Source organism: Glycine max, chromosome 2, assembly GCF_000004515.6.
Source record: "Glycine max cultivar Williams 82 chromosome 2, Glycine_max_v4.0, whole genome shotgun sequence".
NCBI lineage: Eukaryota > Viridiplantae > Streptophyta > Magnoliopsida > Fabales > Fabaceae > Glycine > Glycine max.
This window is the reverse complement of record NC_016089.4, coordinates 15,828,620-15,849,958: the sequence shown is the minus strand read 5'-3', so window position 1 is coordinate 15,849,958 and position 21,339 is coordinate 15,828,620. Positions and strand designations below refer to the sequence as shown.

Sequence of the window (21,339 nt, the reverse complement as noted above, 5' to 3'; positions counted from 1 at the left end):
CTGCCTTTTATTTGACAACTTATGAATCAGTACTAATTATTTGTGACCAGTAATATATTCCTTTAAGAAACTTGAGTTATGCTCATTTTGTCTTGAAACATGAGTAACCAAATCAAAACAGAGTAAACAAACGACTTTCCCGCAGTTCTTTTAAAAATCAAGATTCAAGAAATGGCTAAAATCAAATTAGAAAAACTCAGACATAGAGTACGTCACAGACACTGCTAAACCCAAAAGTCTCGCTAAGTCTTGACACTTTTCAAATTGGACTGCGGCAAGCTTTCAAAATAGACAACCAACATTCCATTCATTTCCCCCTTAAGATTTTGGATGTTGATTATCAAGGCAGTTATAATGTTATTCATGATTTCACGTAGATAAAGTCTAGCAAATCTAGAAACGGACATAATGAATTGAAGTCAATAATTCACTTTGGTATGAATTATATAAAAGGAAAAGGTAAAAAGCCACAGCTGCATCGCACCAGTAACACGGATATATGCTGGAAATGAGAAATGGTAACTGTAGTTTGTTTTTGTATAACTTCTGTATGAAAGAAAAGAGAGATGAGAAGAAAAGAAAGAGAAGTTTGTGATGAGCGATGCAATAAAGATAAAAAAAAGGATAAAAATGCTATAAAGAGTATTGTATGAATAATATAAATCGTGGAAAATATTTGACAGAAATTGCATTAAGCGTGTACTTATGAGACCGGAAGTAGCTACTTATCTAACCGATAAAAGAATAATTAAAACAATCCACAAATAATAACAGCGAGTTAAGTAGATGATTGTAAGTAAGCATTCTGGTGACGAATTGATTTGTCTTTTTAACTTAAAATATCATTCTTACAAAAAGCTACCATCAGATATAATTCACACTTTAAATTTGAAAGCTTGACTACTCTACTAAGCTCTTGCGGTGATTGGCAAACATGGGAAACCGTTTTGAACACCACTAGACTCTACTCTATCCAAAGGGAAAAAAGATGAAGAAGAACCAAACTGCTCTTTCATTGCAGCACTTGGGGGGGGGGGGGCGTTTGTGTTTGTACAACAAAATTTCAACAGTGTAGAGCAAATAGCTGAGTCGTGGAAGTCACCTTTCTTGATTCAGATTTCTTCAAACCCAAGGCTGCTTTCAGAACTAAACTTGTCCTTATCCTTCAACACAAATGCTTGGTTCAGAAGTGGACTCTCCCATTTGTGGTTCAACGGAGGAAGGTAATGTGAGAAGCCTTCCTTTTTGTGCACGTGGGGGAAGATGCTTGGCAGGTTTTCTAGATGGCACATTCCAGGGCAAAAACACCCCAGTCCCACCACCAGCAAGTTTGCGAGGGTTCAGCGCCACAGGACGCATAGGAGTAAGCATCACCATTGGAGCGTGAAGCATTCCCCATTTGGGCATCATGTTCATGTCCATACCCTCATAGCTAGTTAGAGCACTATTTGGCAAAGCATATGGACTAGCAGCAATGCCCGGTTGCCACATAGTCATTGCACTTGTCATGGTAGTGGGAGTTGGTGTTTGGCATTGGTTGGAGTCTGGCCTCACTCTGAAGAAGGTGATGCTGACCCTTCTGTTAGGGGATGGACACATTACGTGCCTTGCCATGTCAGCACTGTTTCCTCTCATCACTAAAAGAGACCTGCAAAATTAAAGGTGTTTGGTCCTAGTCATTTACATGCTACGCATCAGTTCAAAATACGAGTGGTGTTGTGTATGGTAAGTTCAATTTCCTTGCACAAGAGACACATCCTGCAACTTTTCTACTGGTGCTTACAATATTAATCATCATAATAAAACAAAGAAGTTATATGCCTCATGTGCCAATCCTATCCGTACATCTGGATTCTGGATGCATCCCCTAATTGAATGTTGGAACTGAATGCTCTACAACAATAACAACAAAAGTCTTATCCAACCAGGGGAAGTCTGGAATCACATGCTAACACAACTAAAATGGCCTGAGGCCATGGACTCACCATCAAATGATAGTCATAATTAACATTCCTTAAAAATATTTCAGCAGCTAATCAGACATTTAGCATATTTAAGGACTTGATGCTTAAACTTAGAACAAGAATCGGACTTTGCAAATGAAAGTTACACCCTGCTGCATTATGCAAGTTTCCTGTTCAATACACTATATATATAATTACTACATGAGTGACATACAGATTATGCATGGAAAAGTAAGCTTTTCAGGGGCAGATTGGACCCTTATAATGTGACCCTTATGACAACACTGAAAAAGTACACTAGGTGTCACTTTAACTACAATCTAACAATTGATATTTCTATGACAATACATTTCTGTCCTTCCCTTGAGTGTCCGCAAGTTTGTTTGTTACTCAAGAGAAAAAGAAAAGCAGAGAAGCAATCTAACTCGATGATATATGTATTATATGAAGGCATAGTTGCATCCTCTATAAAACTAGCACTTCACCTTATTCACTTACATTCTGTCCTATAAATGTTGAAGGTACTTCTTCCTTTGTATCCAGCATTGTGACTAGAATCTTAATTAATAAATGGAAGATTAGGACTGCAAATAGTATAAGTTCTTTAATATGTACCCCTGCTTCAGTGAGAGCGTGAGTGGCCCCTTGTAGTTCCCATCATTTTCACTCATAAGTATACGCCCAAAAGCCATAGCTGATTCAGAGAGAAGAAGTGTGGACACAGGTTGATCCAGATGCGGTGGTTTCAGGAATGGCTGAGAAAACTCCCCCTAAAAATAATGAAATTATATAGATATTGCTAAATGGTTATTTCATTGTTCAATGTAAATGATTGTGGTACCTATTTAACTAATACCAGGTAGAACTTAAGAGGAGTCAGCGGGAAAGTATACAGTATTTACCTTTTCAAAGAAGTTGATGATACAACCATTTGGTCTTTTGTACTCGGGAAGTAATTGCCACTGAATAAGGTGATCAATGACACCTTGGAGAAGTACTGGAATTGGCTCTATATTGCCTTTAAACAAAAATTGAAAATGAAAAACAGAATAAGAAGAGAATCACTAGATTCATTTATGCAATATCTAAAATCAGAAGAACCAAATAGTTATGGTAAAGTAAAACAGTTATATGTTATCACAATTTCTTTAATAATCTTACTTTTTGCGTCCTCCTTTATCTGTCCAAATATTGGAACACCCAGTTGAATCAGCTCTCTCTTGTTCCCTTTCATCTGCTTGTTGAATAATATAAAAGTTTCACCTACATGTATACAAGAATATTTGGTTAGTATTTTTAAGAATGCACACAACAAAAACAGCTTGCATTAGGTATATCTGTGTTTAAACACGTAATGTGATTGACGACAAAGAAAGTAAAACAAATACAAGGAAGAAATATAGTCACAACAATTTCACAAGAAAGAAAGTATGACTGTCCAAACAAACATACCCTCTAATATTGTCATGATTCATGATACTATAAAGAAATAAAAAATGAGAATACACAGACACACACAAAGATCAGTGGTGGGTGGTTTACCTGACAGTTCCCCATTCTGGCCAGCAGCATGGATCTCATTCACAAAATCTGTTAGCTTGCACAGTTCTGAATCAGTGAAAATGTCCTCATATAACTTCAATCCTTTTACTACATTCACCTGTTAATTTCAATCAGCTGTTTAATAAGCAAAACCGACTGCTTCTTATGGCATAAACTAGTGGGGTTATGAAAACTCTGTATCCATTCTTCTTTTTTTTAAAAAGAATGTAAATTTAGCTTTTGGAAAAAAGAACTTGCCATATGTCCCTTCACTGACTCTTTTGCTGCGAAGCCTTTTGTCAACTTAAACTGTGAAGAACGTCCTTCACACTCTTCATGATTGGAACATATATTAACGTTCATGGGACTAGCCTGCATTTCTTGAGATCCTGCACATGAACCCAAAAAATTCCATGCAAACTTCAATACTCAGAAAAGGACAAAAATATTTCCATCCTAAGCATTAATACAGTAGACAACACTGCATACATAGGCTTCGTTTCCCCAAATAAGTTAAATGAATGTCATCGATTAACTGGCTCTGCATATGTGTTAGACTGTTTCTACTTTCCCGTTTACTTTACTGTCCTTTCATTGTTATGATTTAGTCAACCCTTGTGGTCATTGTTTACTACAGCATTGTGACATTGCAATTAAACAAGTATGTTAACTGAACATTCAAAATGCAACAATTGTCAAGAAACATTTGTCTTCTTCCAAAAAAAATCGTTATTCGTTGTTGCCCACCACCAATGTGAGTCCACCAGCACATTACATATTTAGTGCCAAAAGGGACGGGCCAGTGCAAGCATTTACTACATGTCTCTTTTCCAAATAAATACATCCTGCTCATTCAACATATTCTCTCTCTTTTTCTTTGCTCAAGCATTTGCAGCTGGGTTTTTCTTTTCTTTCAATTATTTTAATATGTATATGAATCAGTTACATATATTTTTACTAATCTTTCTAATAATCTATAAAAAAAAAATAGAGTAAAATATGTTTGAAATTCGTATAAATTTTAAAAAGTATTAATTTTGTTCTCATACAATTTTTTATATTAATTTGGTCTTTGAAAAAATGTAATATATTTTTATTGGTTTTCAGTAGTAATTCCGGTATACAATAATTATCTGACATGATAAACAAACTTAAACATGTAATTTGATTAGAAGTGAATTAAATAATTTGTGGTGATTAAATCTCCCAAATGAATTAAACAATTTCTAGTGACTAAATATCATTGAAAATTGCAAATTTTCATTACTTGCTAGGTGATTTTCTTGCACTTTCTTAGTAGAGAAGAAAATGAAACAACAATGTTTTGACAAAGTTACCAAATATTAACAAAAATATTCTATTTTTACGTGTACCAAATTAATAAAAAAATTATGAGAATAAAAATAATATTTTTTAAATTAAACATTAAATACATTTAAGAGAAAATAAATTATAGAATGGTAATATAAAACAATTTTATATTATAATTTAATCTGAAACAATCATATATATATATATATAATAAGTTTGTTTAATGTGAAGAAAAAAAGATGAATAAATCATGAATTCAAATATCTTGTTAATAAAAAAATTAATAAGTAATATTTATCGACAAAAGAAAAATAAAATTTGACCCGATGGCTGGTGCGTGGTGTTTGGTAACAAATATAAATCAAATCAGGTCAGCTAATCGGATTTGGATCCCTAAGCCAAGGAGCAACCAAGACAAAGTTGACCCGCAAACTCAGAGGAAGATGCAAGACACATCATTCACTCGCCTTATGTGGTCCCCTACCCTGTAATAAAAATCATTGCACACACTTCTAGATCTATACTTAGTTCCAATTCCAACCTTAACCTAGTTCTGCTATTTAATACTATTTCTCACTCCCCCAATTTAACCGTAACACCGAACCTTTTTCTTTTCTTGTGCCCCGTTGTTCTCATACCTGTAAACCCCATTTAAGTAATCAAAATAATTATCAACCACATGCCCTGCGTCTCTCACTACTCTCCTTTACTTTAATACTACTCCTACATCTATAAATACAAGCCTAAATTTTAACATATGCTTTTCTTTTGCTTCAAAATCATGGAATTTAACGTCATCAAAATTTTGCGCAACTGAACTTTGACTTCAACAAATGAAACGGTACACAAAACAAATTCGTACTACATTGGATTTCTTGGCACAATTTATTTTTCTTTTCCAACACTTGAACCATGAAAAAGAATAACAATAAAAAAAATCGCTCTTTTCAAGAGAGACATAAAGTTTCAGGCTTTATTTCAGTCAAAAAGATCTCCAGAGAAAAACTATTGAATTTTCATCAGCGATTAATAAATGATCCCAACAAAATGATCCTTCAATTTTTTCCCGACCGTTTCTGAAAATTCCGCGTTTCGATTTTGAATAAAAGGAAGGAACAGAAAGAAACCCGTGAAAGAGTTGAGAAACCAACACCAAGTGTACCTTGTGATGATAATTAAATTTTCATTTCCATTTAGAAAGTGAGGAATTAATTCACACGAAAATAAAATAGAAAGTGAGAAATTAGAAAAAAAGAGTTGAATTATTTTATTTACCTGAATCAGTAATCTCGCTCTCGGGGGACTCATACTCCTCGTGTTCGTCACCGCCACCACCATTTCCGACACTCTCCGACGGCGTCGTTTTGTCGTCGGTTTCGTGTTCGGCGGCGGCAGAGTTGTGGTTTCTGTCGGCGAGTCTGGCGAGCTCGAGCGTGACGTCGGCGATGGAGTGGTACTTCTGCATCTGGAGGACGGGGATCCAGTTGAGCCTGCGGCGGTGGATGGCGGTGAAGACGGCGTCGTAATCGTGGGCGGAGGAGGCGGAGAGGTGGGCGCAGAGGGCGTCGATGATGGCGTTGGCGGCAGCGAACTCGCCGCGGAACCAGGCGAGGATGGCGTCCTTGGCGAAGGAGTCGGAGACGAGCATTGGGGGAGGGACCATGGTGGGTCGATCGGAGGGTGATGTTGTTGTAGGGCCAGCCGCCATGGAATTGGGTCGCGCAGTGATCGGAGCCAATGGTGCGTTTGTGTTGGGCCCAAATCGAAGGTCGAAGAAGAAGAAGGTATATAACTAAGCCTGTGCTTTGAGAAAAGGGTTTACGAATTTAGTATGGTTATTATGTGTTACGGTGTGAGCTTAAATACTCCATCCTCTCTAATGTATGCAATGCATGTATGTGGAGTTATGTTATATATGAACCTCCTCACTCCTCAGCTTCCTTCTGCACTTAACGTGGCACCATCTCACGCCATTTCACGTGCTTGCCTACCATAATTCCACAACAAAATTAAATCAAACCTAAATTATTCCTTCTTTTTCAAGATTATAAATATATAAAAATAATTTATCCAATACTATATCAACTCACGTAAATTTATTCGATCTAGCTAGCCACATCCTAGGGTCTCAATTTTTTTAATTCGTAAAAATTGAAAAAATATTATTTACAACTGAATTAAAGTATCTTAGCATAGATCTTGAATTTGAGAATACATATGGTTTATATAAAATAAAAACAAAAACTCAATCATGAATTTAACTTTTTTTTTTAAAAATAATTAATGTAGGAGTTGAAAACATCTTATGATTAGCGTCAGTTTAACAAAGATAGGGAGTTATTATATAGATGTTGTTTTATGATACTCGCGTAATTGGTTGCTGTCCATTTTAGTTTATGCTTTTGATCTTATTTAAGTGCTCACCATTGTTACTAGAATATACAATCAGTTGAATCAATAAAAGATACTGCAGCTTTGACAAATATTAACCAGTGTTACAAATGTAAAAATTAATGTTTATTAAAATTTAGATAATTATATTTAAAGCATAAAATTAATATTGTTTATATTCTTAATGTAACTTGTATGGTTTAATATGATGATTTAACTGTCTAGCCAAAAGAATATATGATAACTAAATTTAAATAACTACTTTCTACATTTATAACACGCATTGTTTGAGTAAAAGAAACATGTATTGTTAACATCAAATAGGTATAAATAATTATTAAATAATTAAATGCATTTAATATGTATTAAATGCTTCTTAACAGCATTGCAATTTATATAAAAAAAATTAATGTTGAATATATTAGTTTAGGTTTAACTAATTTTGTCTTTGAAAAAACTTAATGCATGTGAGTATTTTTAGTTAAAAAATTGCTTTTCAACACATACAAGTGTTATTTGTTATTGTTTCGCTCTATGGCTACTTAAATTTCATAAATGTTGTTGAAAAAGAAGTAATGTTAATGTTATCCGCAAAGACTTTAACATTCAACTAAGTTTTTGGCAAAGTAACAACTAATTATATTAGAGGAACATACCTAAAGAAGGGAATCGCGGGTATATATATTTATAGGCAATGGCATGTTTGATGATTAAATAACATCGAGGAGTCGTTGAGGAAAAGGCTTATATATGCTTCTCATACTCAAGACTAATATGTTGTGTCAAAGATATTTGAGAAATTGAGTATTTATTTGTCTTTGGACAAAGTGATCAGATTTCAGGTGATGTTGATGACCAATGTTTTATTATTTTTTTATTACACGACCAACTTAGAAGTTCATGGTCTCAACAAGTGATCACGTGGTAGACCTCTAAGTTGATTGAGTTGGCATCACTTGCTTAGTTTTTATAACCTAGTTATTATGGTTAACTTGGTTACAATATAAGGTAAGTTTTTTGTTTGAATGATTGGAATTATTAAATATTGAATCAGGCAAGAATTTTTTAAATTAATCTATTTACTAAAAGCTTCTTTTGTTTTGACTTTTTTGGCAAAAGCTTGCACGAAGCATGCTAAAAGGCTAAGAAATAAAATTTGCTAGTTGGTGTATGTCCAAGCCCCTTAAATAACAAAAAAACAAATAGGTTAGTTGGTTTGCACTACCACAATTCCATTACTTCACATAGAGCACAAATGAAATTTTCTATTGCCGCGTTTTTCTTGTTCCCTGTGTCATCCTCGGTAAAACAGATTGGAAAATTTAGCATTTCCTCTTTATGATAAAAAAAAAACCACACATATTAATGTCTCGAGCAAGATCGTTTTCGTTTGGTTGATCTCACGGCATCTGTTCTGGACCTAACTAACCATAAATATAAAGTTTACGAGGGAGAGAGAAAGCCATAGATTTAGCACCCCAAAATGGATGTTTGAGAATCAAGAGCAAGAACACTTATGGTGTGTTTGGATTTGAGTTCACAATTCATGTCTTCCAAATTATTTACGTCCATATTTTTCAATTGAGGCGAAAGTAAATATTTTTTGTTTCAGTTGGATCCACCTTCACACTAAAAAATATCAAACAAAACATGCTATTAAATAAAGGGTAATCAAAATTACCAATGTGTACATCACACCCTTAATAAAAAAATTTATTTATAAGATTTAAACTCGAATGTTATTTGAAATTGGTTAAAATATAATTTTATTTGAATCAACTTAATGCTGATTATGATACTGTAACCACATTTTAATTTTAATTTTTATTCATTTTAATCCATAAGTTTATTAATTATATACGCTGATATTTTGATATTTTAACTTTAAATCATGATATGTTATGTCACGCTATTGTGGCAATAACTTTCGATACGAATTGAAGGAGGAAAAAAGAGGAAATTTAAAAAAATAATGAAAACCTTTTTATTTTAATGGGGCATTTTTTGTTGTTGTAATTTTGTGGCATAAAGAGTCAAATCCAATCATCGTTTCTGGAATGAAAAGTACAAGTCCTATTTTCTTCCCCTTCCTCCCATGATATGTTTGACATTTCTGAATTCAAACTGTTTCGGATTGGGCTGTAATTTCAACTTGAAAATTGGGTTATCGATTTAAGCAGTTTTAAGCTCCAAATTATAAATATTGATTAAAGTAAATACTCAGACGACAAATGCATATGATACACTCAAGGATATGTTATGTTTCAACTTGGAAGAAAATTATCTTCTTGTTACATCAAATAGAATATCAGTATTTTTAAGGGGTTTTGGGCACCGAATTAGGGAATCTAGCTCTTTCCTTATGCATTAGAATTTTTAAACTAGTTTAAAATAATAGGTCCCAGATGAGTTTTAGATCCTTCAAGGTTTGACTAGGAGTGAAAATATGTCAAATAGTTCGACCATATAACCTAGCCTACATTAGGTTTAAGTTAGGTCATATTTTTTTAGGAAATATATTAGGCCAAGGTTTTTATTAAGATCTAAGTTAAAAATGTCAGACTTTAGGTGATTCAAAAAATCCTTTAGGTCATATTCTTTTAGGAAATTGTTGTTAGTGTTATTATCATTATTGTTATATTAAATTTGTTATAATATATTAAACTTTAACATTTATTTATCTTTTTTAAATGTTGAGCATGTTAATCTACATGAAAAAGTTAAAGTTAAACTTATAAGTTTATCAAAAATAAAATTATGTCCTATTTAAATTTATTATTGTATAATATTTTTAAGTGAGTCATTATGAATGTCAGATTATATTTTAAAATATATTTGTGTCACATAAATAAGTTAAATTTGACTTTTATAAAGTTATATATATATATATATCTTTATTTTGATATTAAATTATTATAAAATAGGTCTTTAAAGAAGCTTGTAGATTAAATCAAATCCTTAAAAAAGGTTTGAGATAAACAAGGCAAATTAACTATAAGGTAGGTTCAAATAAAAAAACTTAGCGTAACCTGGCCTATTTTCACATAGGCATATAGTAAACTCATCAAAACTATAATCATTTTGTATGTCTATGCTCAACTAGGAAATTGAATCTCCTACTATTTAATCCATAATTGCTCAGGATGTAATCAAATAATTATCCATCCATCCAATGGTAATTAAGTTTTATAATTGTACCTTCACGAGGATACCTAGGTAATTTTCTCCTTCATTCCTTCTAGTAGCTCTCGATCAATATATTTCACCTTTGATATTAGTTTACTACTGGTAGGAAATATTTGCAAAAAAGATTGACATTCAGATACTCAAGTCAGTAGGATGCAATGTAAGGTAAAAAGAATATTTTTTTTAATGAGAATAATTGTTACGTTATCTTGAGAATCTAACCCTATATATGGGGTAAAAAAACATTCATAGACATTATCTCTCTTAATTAATAGAAATATAATTCAAGATTACCAAACAATACTTTAGATAAGGGTAAGATTAAGATAGTAATAATGTCTCCTTGATCTCTTTAGATTATAGCGAGGCTGAGATGTATTTGGATGACCGAAACATTTTTGGCCAGAGGAGGTCCTAGTGTTCAGCTGAGGGCTCTCTGCTATCCCAATACAATAACCAAATATGCTTTAATACAAAATGAAACATTTTAAAGGTTAATATTTTGTGAAATAGAAAAAAATAATTGCAACTAGTGAGACTTCTGTGGGAGCTACCTTTGGTATGTGTATGTTCTTTTTGTAAACTCTTTTTTTTTTTTTTGTCAGTTGAGTACCTCTTATATTGAACTAGGTAACATATTCTGTTTTGCTTATTTTAAAAAATAAATAATTGCAGCAGATCTGATCCCCAAATTAGGAATAATGTATATATAAAAGACACGTACAATCAGCAATAATTTGCAACAATGGTAATCATGCATAAGTCAACCAATTAATGATGCATTACACCATTATAGCTCATTGTGACCCGATGACCATTTAAATCGACTGAGAGAGAGGCGTATGACATTTCACCCTATTGCCCTTCCGGTGGCTAGCTTAGGTCTCAGAATATTTGAATCTTAGATCGTTCGTTAAGGAACATAAATAAACATTATGTAATTGCATTTTATCAACCAACCATTTTGATTATTCATTAAATCGTACTTTCATAACTGTTTTTATTTATTATTTGTCAATTCATTTGTGGAATGGCTTCTTAAAAATCTCACGCGACGGTGCTGCACACTAAAATGGCGACATATGGTGGTAAGAAAAACGTTACTTTTGCTAATCAGTGAAGTGCATTTCATAATTCCAAATTAAAGAAGGACAAATGTGATCATAGCTTGTAGTTTTGTGCTTCTCGCACAGACAACAAGGCCTGAAGTTAAATCTGAACGTAAAAAATGTGCATGCCCTTCGCATCAATACTTTGTTAAACATCATGATATATTTTCAATTATGAAAATTGCCTTTTAATAATTTTGTTAGAAATTTATATGAATGCATGTATGCTATGCATCCCAAATTGATATTCCACAGTGCACACTTAAAGATTACAATAGAGTTGATATACGACAGATTTCATTCATTTCTTAAAAAAAATCCTCTCGAGAATTAATGTAATTAAAATCCGCAAATCATATAGAGATTAAAACACGTGCTTTCACATGTATTAATTTATATATATATATATATATAAAAAAAAACTTGAACTTGAATAGTCAACTTTACAACCAACCTGTTGGCCAATATGTAATCATTAAACAATAAAACAAAAAAGGATCCAAAGGGGTTGAGAGTGTGATGGCAAATTTGGCCTTCATTATGATGAAAATTGGGAGGGGGGAAATAAATGACATGAGGGAATAAGTGAAAGGCATGTCCCCATGTGTGTGGGACCCCCTTAGGGCATAGAACCATATTATTAGGGTCCACTACAAATAGTGGTGGGGGGCCAGTGGGTTATAGATACTAAGGTAAAGTGACCTTGACTTGAGGCTTTTATTTGAACATGTCAACATCCTCGCATTAGACACTGTTGTATGTGTGCTGTGTGCCGTGGTGGTGGTTGTAGACTTTCTAGCCTCGCCTGTGTCTTTTGTTTGTGGCTACCCAACCGCATGCACTCATGCTGTTTTCTTGAGCCAGCCATTAAATGGAGCCACTTCTATATCAGCTTGGCTAGGCTTATAGATTTAAGATTTTAGAATAAATGTTTTCCTAGGTCTCCCAAGCAATTAAAAAAGAAAAATATTTAATGTAAGAGTTATAAGAAAATATTAAAAAGATTATGAATAATGTAATTTTTGTCTTTCAATCAAAAGTGCTTTAGTTAATATCCTAAGGATGTTAGTTAATATTTATCTTAGAATAAAGTATGTTTTTAGTTCTCGTACTTTTAGATAAATTTTATTTCAATTCCTGCATTTTTTAAATAGATTATTTTCGTTCTCAGACTTTGAAAACATATAAATATATTTAGTCCATAAAAAATTAACCATTTGTGTTAAAGATGAAAGATTAAATTTTCCTATTTTTCAAAGTTTGATGACCAAACAACCAATTTGAAAGTATAGGGACTAAACTTAAATTTATAAAATAGAACAAACATCAAAAATATATTTTATCCTAGATTTTACGCTGACATTCAATTTTTCTCTTTCATCTTTTTATTAAAATTTGTTTTGATAATTTATCTTTTAAAAAATTATTTTAATTCTTTAACGCTAAAATTTGAGTTAATGTTGTCCTGGTTCATAATTTTTATGCAAACAAATCTAATAGAACAAATTTTACATCTTAAATTTGTAAGAAATTATTTAAAATGTGCTCCAAAAATAAAATTAAAGAAAAATAATCACTATTTCAAAAGCACAACATTAAATCAAATTTTAGAGATAAGGACCAAACTAAATATTTCAAAACATAACAAATTAAAATGAATTTTAGTAAAAGAAAAAAAAAACATATTTTAACCTATATTCTAAAAATTGTAAATGACTTTTCTATCATTTTAACCCAATTAAGAGGGGATTCTTTCTTGTAAAGAGACTTGCTGTCTCTTATTCACTTTGTTAAAGTTTTGAGGCAATAAAGTTTGAGAATTTTCGATTTAAGCTTTCCCGAAAGGGCTCGGAAGCGTTCTCTCCCTCCCACTATGGTATTCTTTAATTGACATTTCGCTGCAATACAAGCTATAGAAATAGAAACAGAACCAACAAGAAGCTGTTCTTCGTGGACCATGTTAAAAAGGAAGCTTAATAGAAAATCAAACAATTTTCTTTTATCAGCAAAAATCAAACAAATATTTGTTGCGGAAAGATGGAAGATTCCTTCCCTTTTCTGTAATATGATAATTAAATGAGTTTGACAATATAAACATTAAAAATAATACTGAGTATTGCTATGTAATGTTAGCTAATAAGTAATAATTAAGTAAATAATATAATTGTGACTATAAACGAATAAGAAAAATTTTCCCAACCTACTTTTATTCTAATTTATTTAAAAATCATTTTATATTGTGAATGCAATCTATGATAAGCATCACAGAAAGCATATGAATCACTAATATTTTTTTAATTTAATTAATAGTTTCGAATTTAAATTTTGAAATGAATGTGTTGTTCTTCTTAATCCTATTTGATACGAAAAGGATTGTAAAAAATATAAGTAATTAAAAAATGTTTATTGTAGGCATGAAATACAACGTATATACGGACGCCAAATTTTTGAGGTCCACTACATTTTTAATTTTGGTCACACAAATGCATAATTATTTAGTTGGCATTCACTTTAGCAGCCAACTCCCGTCGGTGCAATATACATTATTGACAAGGCATGCCAATAGGCAATATACATTTTTAATTTTGGTCACACAAATGCAATATTCATTATTGGCACTTCTTACAATTTTAAAATAAAATATACGTATCTTTATCCTTTACATATTTTATTCATTTTGTATTTGAAGTCACTTTAACTACCATCTGGATAAATTTATCACTAGTCTATTCAAATGTCCAAAGCAAAATTGACAAGGCATGCCAATAGGCAAAAACGAACATTGCATTTTGAAGGAGGTTAAATTGAAAGGAAGGAAATAATTACGAAAGACAAACTTTCAGCCAATAACAAATCGATACGCTTTAATTATTCTCGTGATCATTGCACATTTTCACCAACAAAAAGAGTTCTAGTCGCAATCAACTTCTACAAAATTTATGCATAGAGTAGCCTCAACTTAGAGACAATTTTATTTTAATTTATTTCGTTTCCCCCCCCCCCCCCCCTACTTTGACAGATACGTAATTATAAGAAAGTTGTCTAATTAATTATTTTGTTGCCTATTTTTAAAGATTCGTACGAAAATTTTATTATGTTCACTATTTTCATACAATTTTAAAAAAAGTAAAGTAATATTTTATAGTTATTTATAAATAATAAAAAAATTTGAACCAAAGAGACTCCTATTTTTTTCTAACAAGGATAAATGACAATATAAGCAATAACAAATTATAAATCTCCTTATCTTATTTTTTTTACTATCCATTATCTAGATGTCTCAAACATTTTGGGGGTCATCAACTAATTAATTATAAAATTAGGATATTAAAAACCTTTTAAAAAATTATAATTAGGCATCAGCCATGAGAAAGGAGAGGAGTTAGAGTTGAATAAAAGAGAGAATTAAATTTGAGTGTTATTTCGTTAGTAGTAATTGAGATAAATAAAAACTAAAACCCCACTGACTTTAATTTTTACAGTAAAATTTTAATAGTAAATATTAAAAAGAATTGATATTAAAGTAGTAAAAAAGTATATAAGGTGTGTCTGCAATTTATTTGTTCAATCGTTTATCTATATATCCTCCTTAGTTTTGCTATTTGTACAAATCTAAAGCGATTACGAAACAAAAAAGCAAAAATGCATCGAAGATCTAAAGCTCACGCAATAGACACGTACTTTACAAAAAGGAAAGTTGAAGGGAAAAAAGTCTAAACTTAAAATATATCATAAGTCTCAACGATTTTTCTTTTGGTAGAGAAACTAATTTTATGGAATGTAAATTGTTTTGATATGTTACATATATAACTAATAAATTAATAAATTTCTATTAACCTAAATCATATTAAAATTTGTATTGGCTTATTCACGACAAATGAATTATTAAAAAGAGAAGGGAGTCGTATTTTTACCTACGAATTATTTAATACGAAAAGAATGGTAAATAATTTTTATTCTTGAAATCACAAAGTAGACCTACTCACTTTTTAGTTCTTTATATTTGCCCGTCGCTGACTTTATACGCTTTATTATATTCTTTTTCTATCGATAATATAATTCAAAGAACATTTGTTTTTTACTAGATTCTTTATTTTTAGGTGACAAACATGAAACATAACTGAAATGTGTATTGAAAAAAAAATAAAACTAGACAAAAGAATAAGATTAAAAAGTAGTTGCTCCCTCATGACTATAGTCTTCTTGATCTCTTGTAACTCTTGAGAGCTAAGCTGACCTTAAAAAATAAGACATAATGAGAGGAAAAAATAAGAAAGAGTGGGAGTCACCATGACCATGATCCTTTTGTGAAGAGATTGGGTCACACAAGAGAGGTTCATGTTAAAATTAAAGTACCCTTTAGAAAAGTGTCTCCCTTACGATTGAGAGGACAGAGGCCACCGTCATATCTGTTGTAATTCTTCCTTATCCCATAATTCATATGCCTGCCACAAACACCATCAAGTATCGGACGAATTAACATGAAACTAGAATTATTAGATTTAAGTTATGAATATATAGTGGTGTTAAATACTTGAAATGAAGATATTTTATTGTTTATGATTATTTTAACTAACTCAAATATGATTACCTCCTATCACAGACATGTGTGGTTTAAAACAAAAAAGAAAGACATGCCACAAACAATTACAAACTCGTACGAATTATATCGTAACATAAATTGCTGCAAAATGTTATAGATTCAAATGTTCAATACCGATTTCAAAGGTAAAGTCATATTTGCTAACCATTACTAAACATTTGTGATGTTAGTCTTCATCATAAATTTATAATGAAGCATATTCTTTTAGGGATTCGTGATGTTGTTGACATTCATTGTCAATTTTCTTTGCACCGGAAATGTATCCAATTTTAAGATTATTATGGTGCACATTTCATGTGTTTTAATCATTTTGAACTGAACATAAAATTTCTACATTCATCACTACTGATTATTATAATGGGGTTAGGCAATGAGTTGATGAGTTTCTACGCTAATAAAAATATTTTGTAAAAGACCATAAAAAGTTATATTTTTAAAAAATAAAATAAACCAAACATTTTTATCCTTGCTTTGTTGTCCGCAATGGTTTCACATAACTCAAATAAGATTGTTATCAACAAAATATATATGTGGTCTATATTAAAGAAATATTATATTACCATTAAATGAAAGTAAATAAATGTGTAATGAAACTAAACTATTTTTCAACATCTACGCATAATAAAATGAGCAATGATAAACGTACGTTGAGCCCTATTCCTAATAGTGAAGATAATGCAGATCCACTCACTGTTTGATTCGCACATAAGGTATATTTGAAATTTTGAGAAGTTTAAACAATTACGAAAAATGAACATAAATAAATTAAATAAGAAGTGATGAAGATATTCTACGATACTAATTTAACTTGAACATTTTTAAACACGGAAAATGGTTTCTTGAACCAATTACTAAAAAAAGAAAATGTTTTTAAAATAAATAAAAAGTTATCTCATTCACTTTTCTCCAAAATTAATGCCACTCATCCTCTGGACTGGGAGTGAAATAGCTACTATTATCTACTACCGTTGTAACGTGCAATGGATCATTGGATCTCATCGTCACAAACATTTAACATTTCTCATAACAATAATATTAAATTTTTTCAAATCAAATAAAAATATTTTTCTCTTATTTGTATATTAAACAAATAATTTAAAAGGAATCCCGCTCTCTTTTGATCCTATAACTCTGTTTTACTTTTCTTTTTCTTTTTCACGAATACCAACCAGAGCATAAATTCCCAAATGAGAACTTTACCAAGAAGGCATTTACAAAATTTATAAGATAAAATATCTCCCTTGCACGAATCACTCACATCCACGCATGCACTCACTTTTTAATATGCTTGTGCCAACTTTTTTGGGAACTTTGATATGGGATATAGAATCAAGTAGACAACCCAAATAACTAGTGTATGGATCAAAATTCTACAAGGACCATATAAAATAGGTAGTTTGTAGCCCGAAGAATAAAAAGGTAGAAACAACCATTCATACTTTTAGGCATGAACATTGCAAGTGCATGAGAAGATGGCTTAATGGTTAATCACACAACCATTCATTTCATTAAGTGGGAAACTTTGGAAGATACTTATTTCTAGAGAATTTTCCCCTAACTGCATGGTAGCCAAGAAAGCCGAGGGAAAGAAACAAAAAATAAATAAATAAAAAGACAATGTGCAACAAAAAGCAAGAACTAATTTTGAGGAGGATCATTCCTTCTTACTGTGGTGAGATAAAAGCCACTGTATACTTTTTGTAAAGGATAAATTTGAATGTTTGTTATTATTATATGGAAATCTGATTTTTGGATGACAATGAAAAGTAAATTTGTATTGCAATCCAAGTTATAATATTTGCACAAAGATATTAAATAAAAATATTTTATCCAATAAAAAAATTATTTAACCATCGTAAAGAATTTTTATATGTAAAACAAGGCTAGTAATCAAATTATTATATATAGTAAATTTCACAAACATTTTATGTTTAATTAGTTGGATATAGATTTTAATATAACTGAGTTTGAAAGAATCTTGAAAAAATACGTGTTAAAAAATTATGTGTTTGTGACTGATATTTTAAAATTGAATTCAAGATAATTAATTTTATATCAATAACAAATATAATTAAGTTTAATGTAAAAATATGGATATATGTTAAAAAAAGGGTTAAAATATATTTTTCCATCTTGATAAATATAAAAAAATTTAAAATTAATCTTTTTAATATGCTTTTTGATCCTTATAAAATTAAAATGTATCATTTTTAAATTCAAAATAAGGTTTCAATCCCAATTTGTGTATTGATTTTTACATTAATTATATACATAATTAATATAAAAAAATATCACATTTATATGAGTTATGTTACATGGTTATAAATATAACCAATATAAAAACCCATCATCATATAGGTTTGGATTGCAACTAGACTAAAAAGTGACACATTCCATTTTAGTAAAGACAAAAAATATAAAAAATTTAAATTTTAAATATTTTCATATTTATGAAGATAACAATCATATTTTAGAAGAAAAAATTACGAATTTTACATCTAAAATCAATTCATTAACTGAAAAAGTTGTAGGATTATACTTCCTTCAAAACTAATTAAACTTTTCATAGCATTGATTTTAAGAAAGCAGGAAAAAATCAAATATATGTAGTTATTGTATAAACTAATCGATTTACTCATGCGATCCATGGGTTGTTTTTTTTTATATATATAATTTATATTTAACAGCAATTAAATTAAAAAAAAGTTTATAATCAATTCAAAATCCCATATACTAAAATTTAATTTAATCAATATGTTTATTAATTTAAGAATTATAAAAGTTTGGTGCAAAGTTTTTAATGTTTTTATTATCAATGTTGTTGCCTAAAGTTAACCAAATTGAATTGACATAATTTAGCAAAATACATCAACCCTCTTCCCCGGTTCTTAACCTCAAAAAATACTTACTGAAAACTTATATTAACAACACGTTAACTTAACTAACAATAACCACCTTTCTTCTGCCACATGCTTCGCACTCCAATCCTTTTCATAGCAAACCTTTATAATGCTTCTTCCATAATTGAGAAGGACATGCAAGGAAAAGATAAATTAGAAGGGAAAAAAGAGATTGAGAAAAGGAGTTGAAAGATTTGAAAACATGGACAGTAAAAATTGAGGTTTGAAAGGATTCAAAGATTATAGTTTGGAAGTTTGAGATTTGAGGGTATAAACTTTAATAGTAAAGAAGAGGACATAAATTTTGAGGTAAATTTTTAAACTAACAAAATTGAGTTTTTACTCGTTTGACGCGATAAAGGACTCAGCTAATAAGAAAATAATGCTGTAGTGTTAGATTATATAAAAATCTAACACATGTTCAATTCACATCATGTGTACAAAAATGTTAGGTAAACGAAATCACACACTGCAAGCAGGATTAGTCTTAGTCTCAATAGGTTGAAAAACATTCTTAATGTTTCACCTTGGATAAAAAAAGATTACATAAAAATCAGAAAGACACTCCTCATTCAATAGCTGCATACTAATTAAACAAAAATTGTGCAAATCAAATGCCATTAATTAAGGCTAATTAGGTTGTCAATAAATGACCAATAAAAGCATTTAATTAAGGTTGAAAGAGGAAGAAAAATAGTAAAAAAATGTTTAATTAAATTTTTGAAACATTTAATTAATATGGCTAAAAACGTTAATAAATCATGACTAATTATGGCTAATTTAAGTTAACTAATTTAATTTTATGAAAACTGTTGGAAAAAATGTTTAATTAAGTTTTTGAAATTTTTAATTAAATTATGGCTAAAAACGTTAGTAAATAATGACTAGTTTAATTAAAGAATTAAATTTCATGAAAAAAATAATTTTACTGATGTGGCATATTAATAATGATGGGAATGACGAGAATTTTAGCATAAAGATGTAAATTGTAGAAGTAACAACTTTTATACATATTATAGATAAATTATTTATAATAGATTATTATGGATAAAACTACAAAGAGAAATAACAATTAATCATGGCTAATTTAAGTAAAATAATTTAATTTCATGAAAACTGTTGGCAAAAATGTTTAATTAAATTATGGCTAAAAATGTTAGTAAATAATGACTAATTATGACTAACTTAATTAAAGAATTCAATTTCATGAAGAAAAAAATAATTTTGTTGACGTGGTATATTAATAATGACAGAAACGAAAATCTTAACTTAAAGATGTAGATGGCAGAAGTAACAACTTTTATATCTATTATAGATGGATTATATGTAATAGATAGATTATTATGGATAAAACTACAAAGAGAAACAACAATAAAAGTGTAAAATCTAAAACTTTTCATATATTTTTTTATTAGACATTTAAAATCTTCAATTTCAGACATTAAAACCAACTACAAATTCAATAATTCACTAAAGATAAATAGTTAACATGTTACTTTTATCTATTCAATTATTTTTCTCTCTTTTTATTTTAAAGTAATGTTTAACTTATCAAATCTCTTGCAATTTCATGCATTAAACTTGCAACATTTCATTAGAGAAAAAACTCAAACAAATATTCAATCTTATTTTTTTTGTCATGACAGTCGTTCGGAAAGACAAAACACACCCACACATATCATCAATTTCGAATGTGCTTGCGTGACTTAGCAATAACAACAATTTTATTAGATTGGAGAATCATATGGTGAATTATAAAGTTATACCTCATGTCATATTTCATCCACCGTGACAACAAACAAGGTTATTCAATGCTTGTTTTATAAGTTGTTATGCATTTTTCCATTCATCAAGATACAAACTACACTGAAAATTAAAGGACACATGATCATTATCAAAAAATAATAAACTTGAAGGTTATCTCTTGATAAGAAGAAATGACAAATAATGTAATAATGAAAGAACAAAATCTCCTTTGTCTTTTAATGGTGAAAAATGTCTCTTGATATTTCCATCTTTAATTTACAATTAATACAAAATGAGAATAAAAATTGCATATTTACGAAGGATTGGAAATAATTTAAGATTCTAATAATTCATTATCAATAAAAAAAATAGAAAAACAAGAATTGCATATTTGCTAAGGAGTATAGTAAATAATTGTTTTAATATCTGTTTAAAATTTCAATACGAATGGGTATTATTCACATTTGTTAAGAAACTCAATGTTATCATTAGCTTTTTTTATTTTATTTTTAGGTTCAATTAATTATCAAAATTGATAGTTAATTTATAATCATACCCTCAATCTAGGTGGAAAAATAAAGATCGTA

At 30.1% G+C, this 21,339-nt stretch overlaps 1 protein-coding gene across 1 annotated transcript; it reads right to left on the bottom strand.

The window, feature by feature from the left end:
* Positions 1 to 809: 809 nt before the first annotated feature.
* LOC100791586 (RNA demethylase ALKBH10B) lies at positions 810 to 6,759 on the bottom strand. Its single transcript, XM_003520169.5, has 7 exons — positions 6,093 to 6,759; positions 3,765 to 3,895; positions 3,507 to 3,624; positions 3,126 to 3,227; positions 2,867 to 2,982; positions 2,580 to 2,734; positions 810 to 1,648 (listed from the first exon to the last, which is right to left on the bottom strand). Exons 1-7 carry the CDS (start codon positions 6,523 to 6,525, stop codon positions 1,159 to 1,161), a joined length of 1,545 nt encoding a protein of 514 aa, XP_003520217.1. The 5' UTR covers positions 6,526 to 6,759; the 3' UTR covers positions 810 to 1,158.
* Between the last annotated feature and the right edge of the window lie 14,580 nt (positions 6,760 to 21,339).

Bases quoted from the DNA above. Each gene is read 5' to 3' on its own strand.
- LOC100791586 (XM_003520169.5), bottom strand. From the start codon at position 6,525: ATGGCGGCTGGCCCTACAACAACATCACCCTCCGATCGACCCACCATG. The intron at 3,625-3,764 runs GCAAGTTCTTTT...TGAAATTAACAG, and splicing joins AGTCAGTGAAGGGACATATG to GTGAATGTAGTAAAAGGATT. The intron at 2,983-3,125 runs GTAAGATTATTA...TTTTGTTTAAAG, and splicing joins GATAAAGGAGGACGCAAAAA to GCAATATAGAGCCAATTCCA.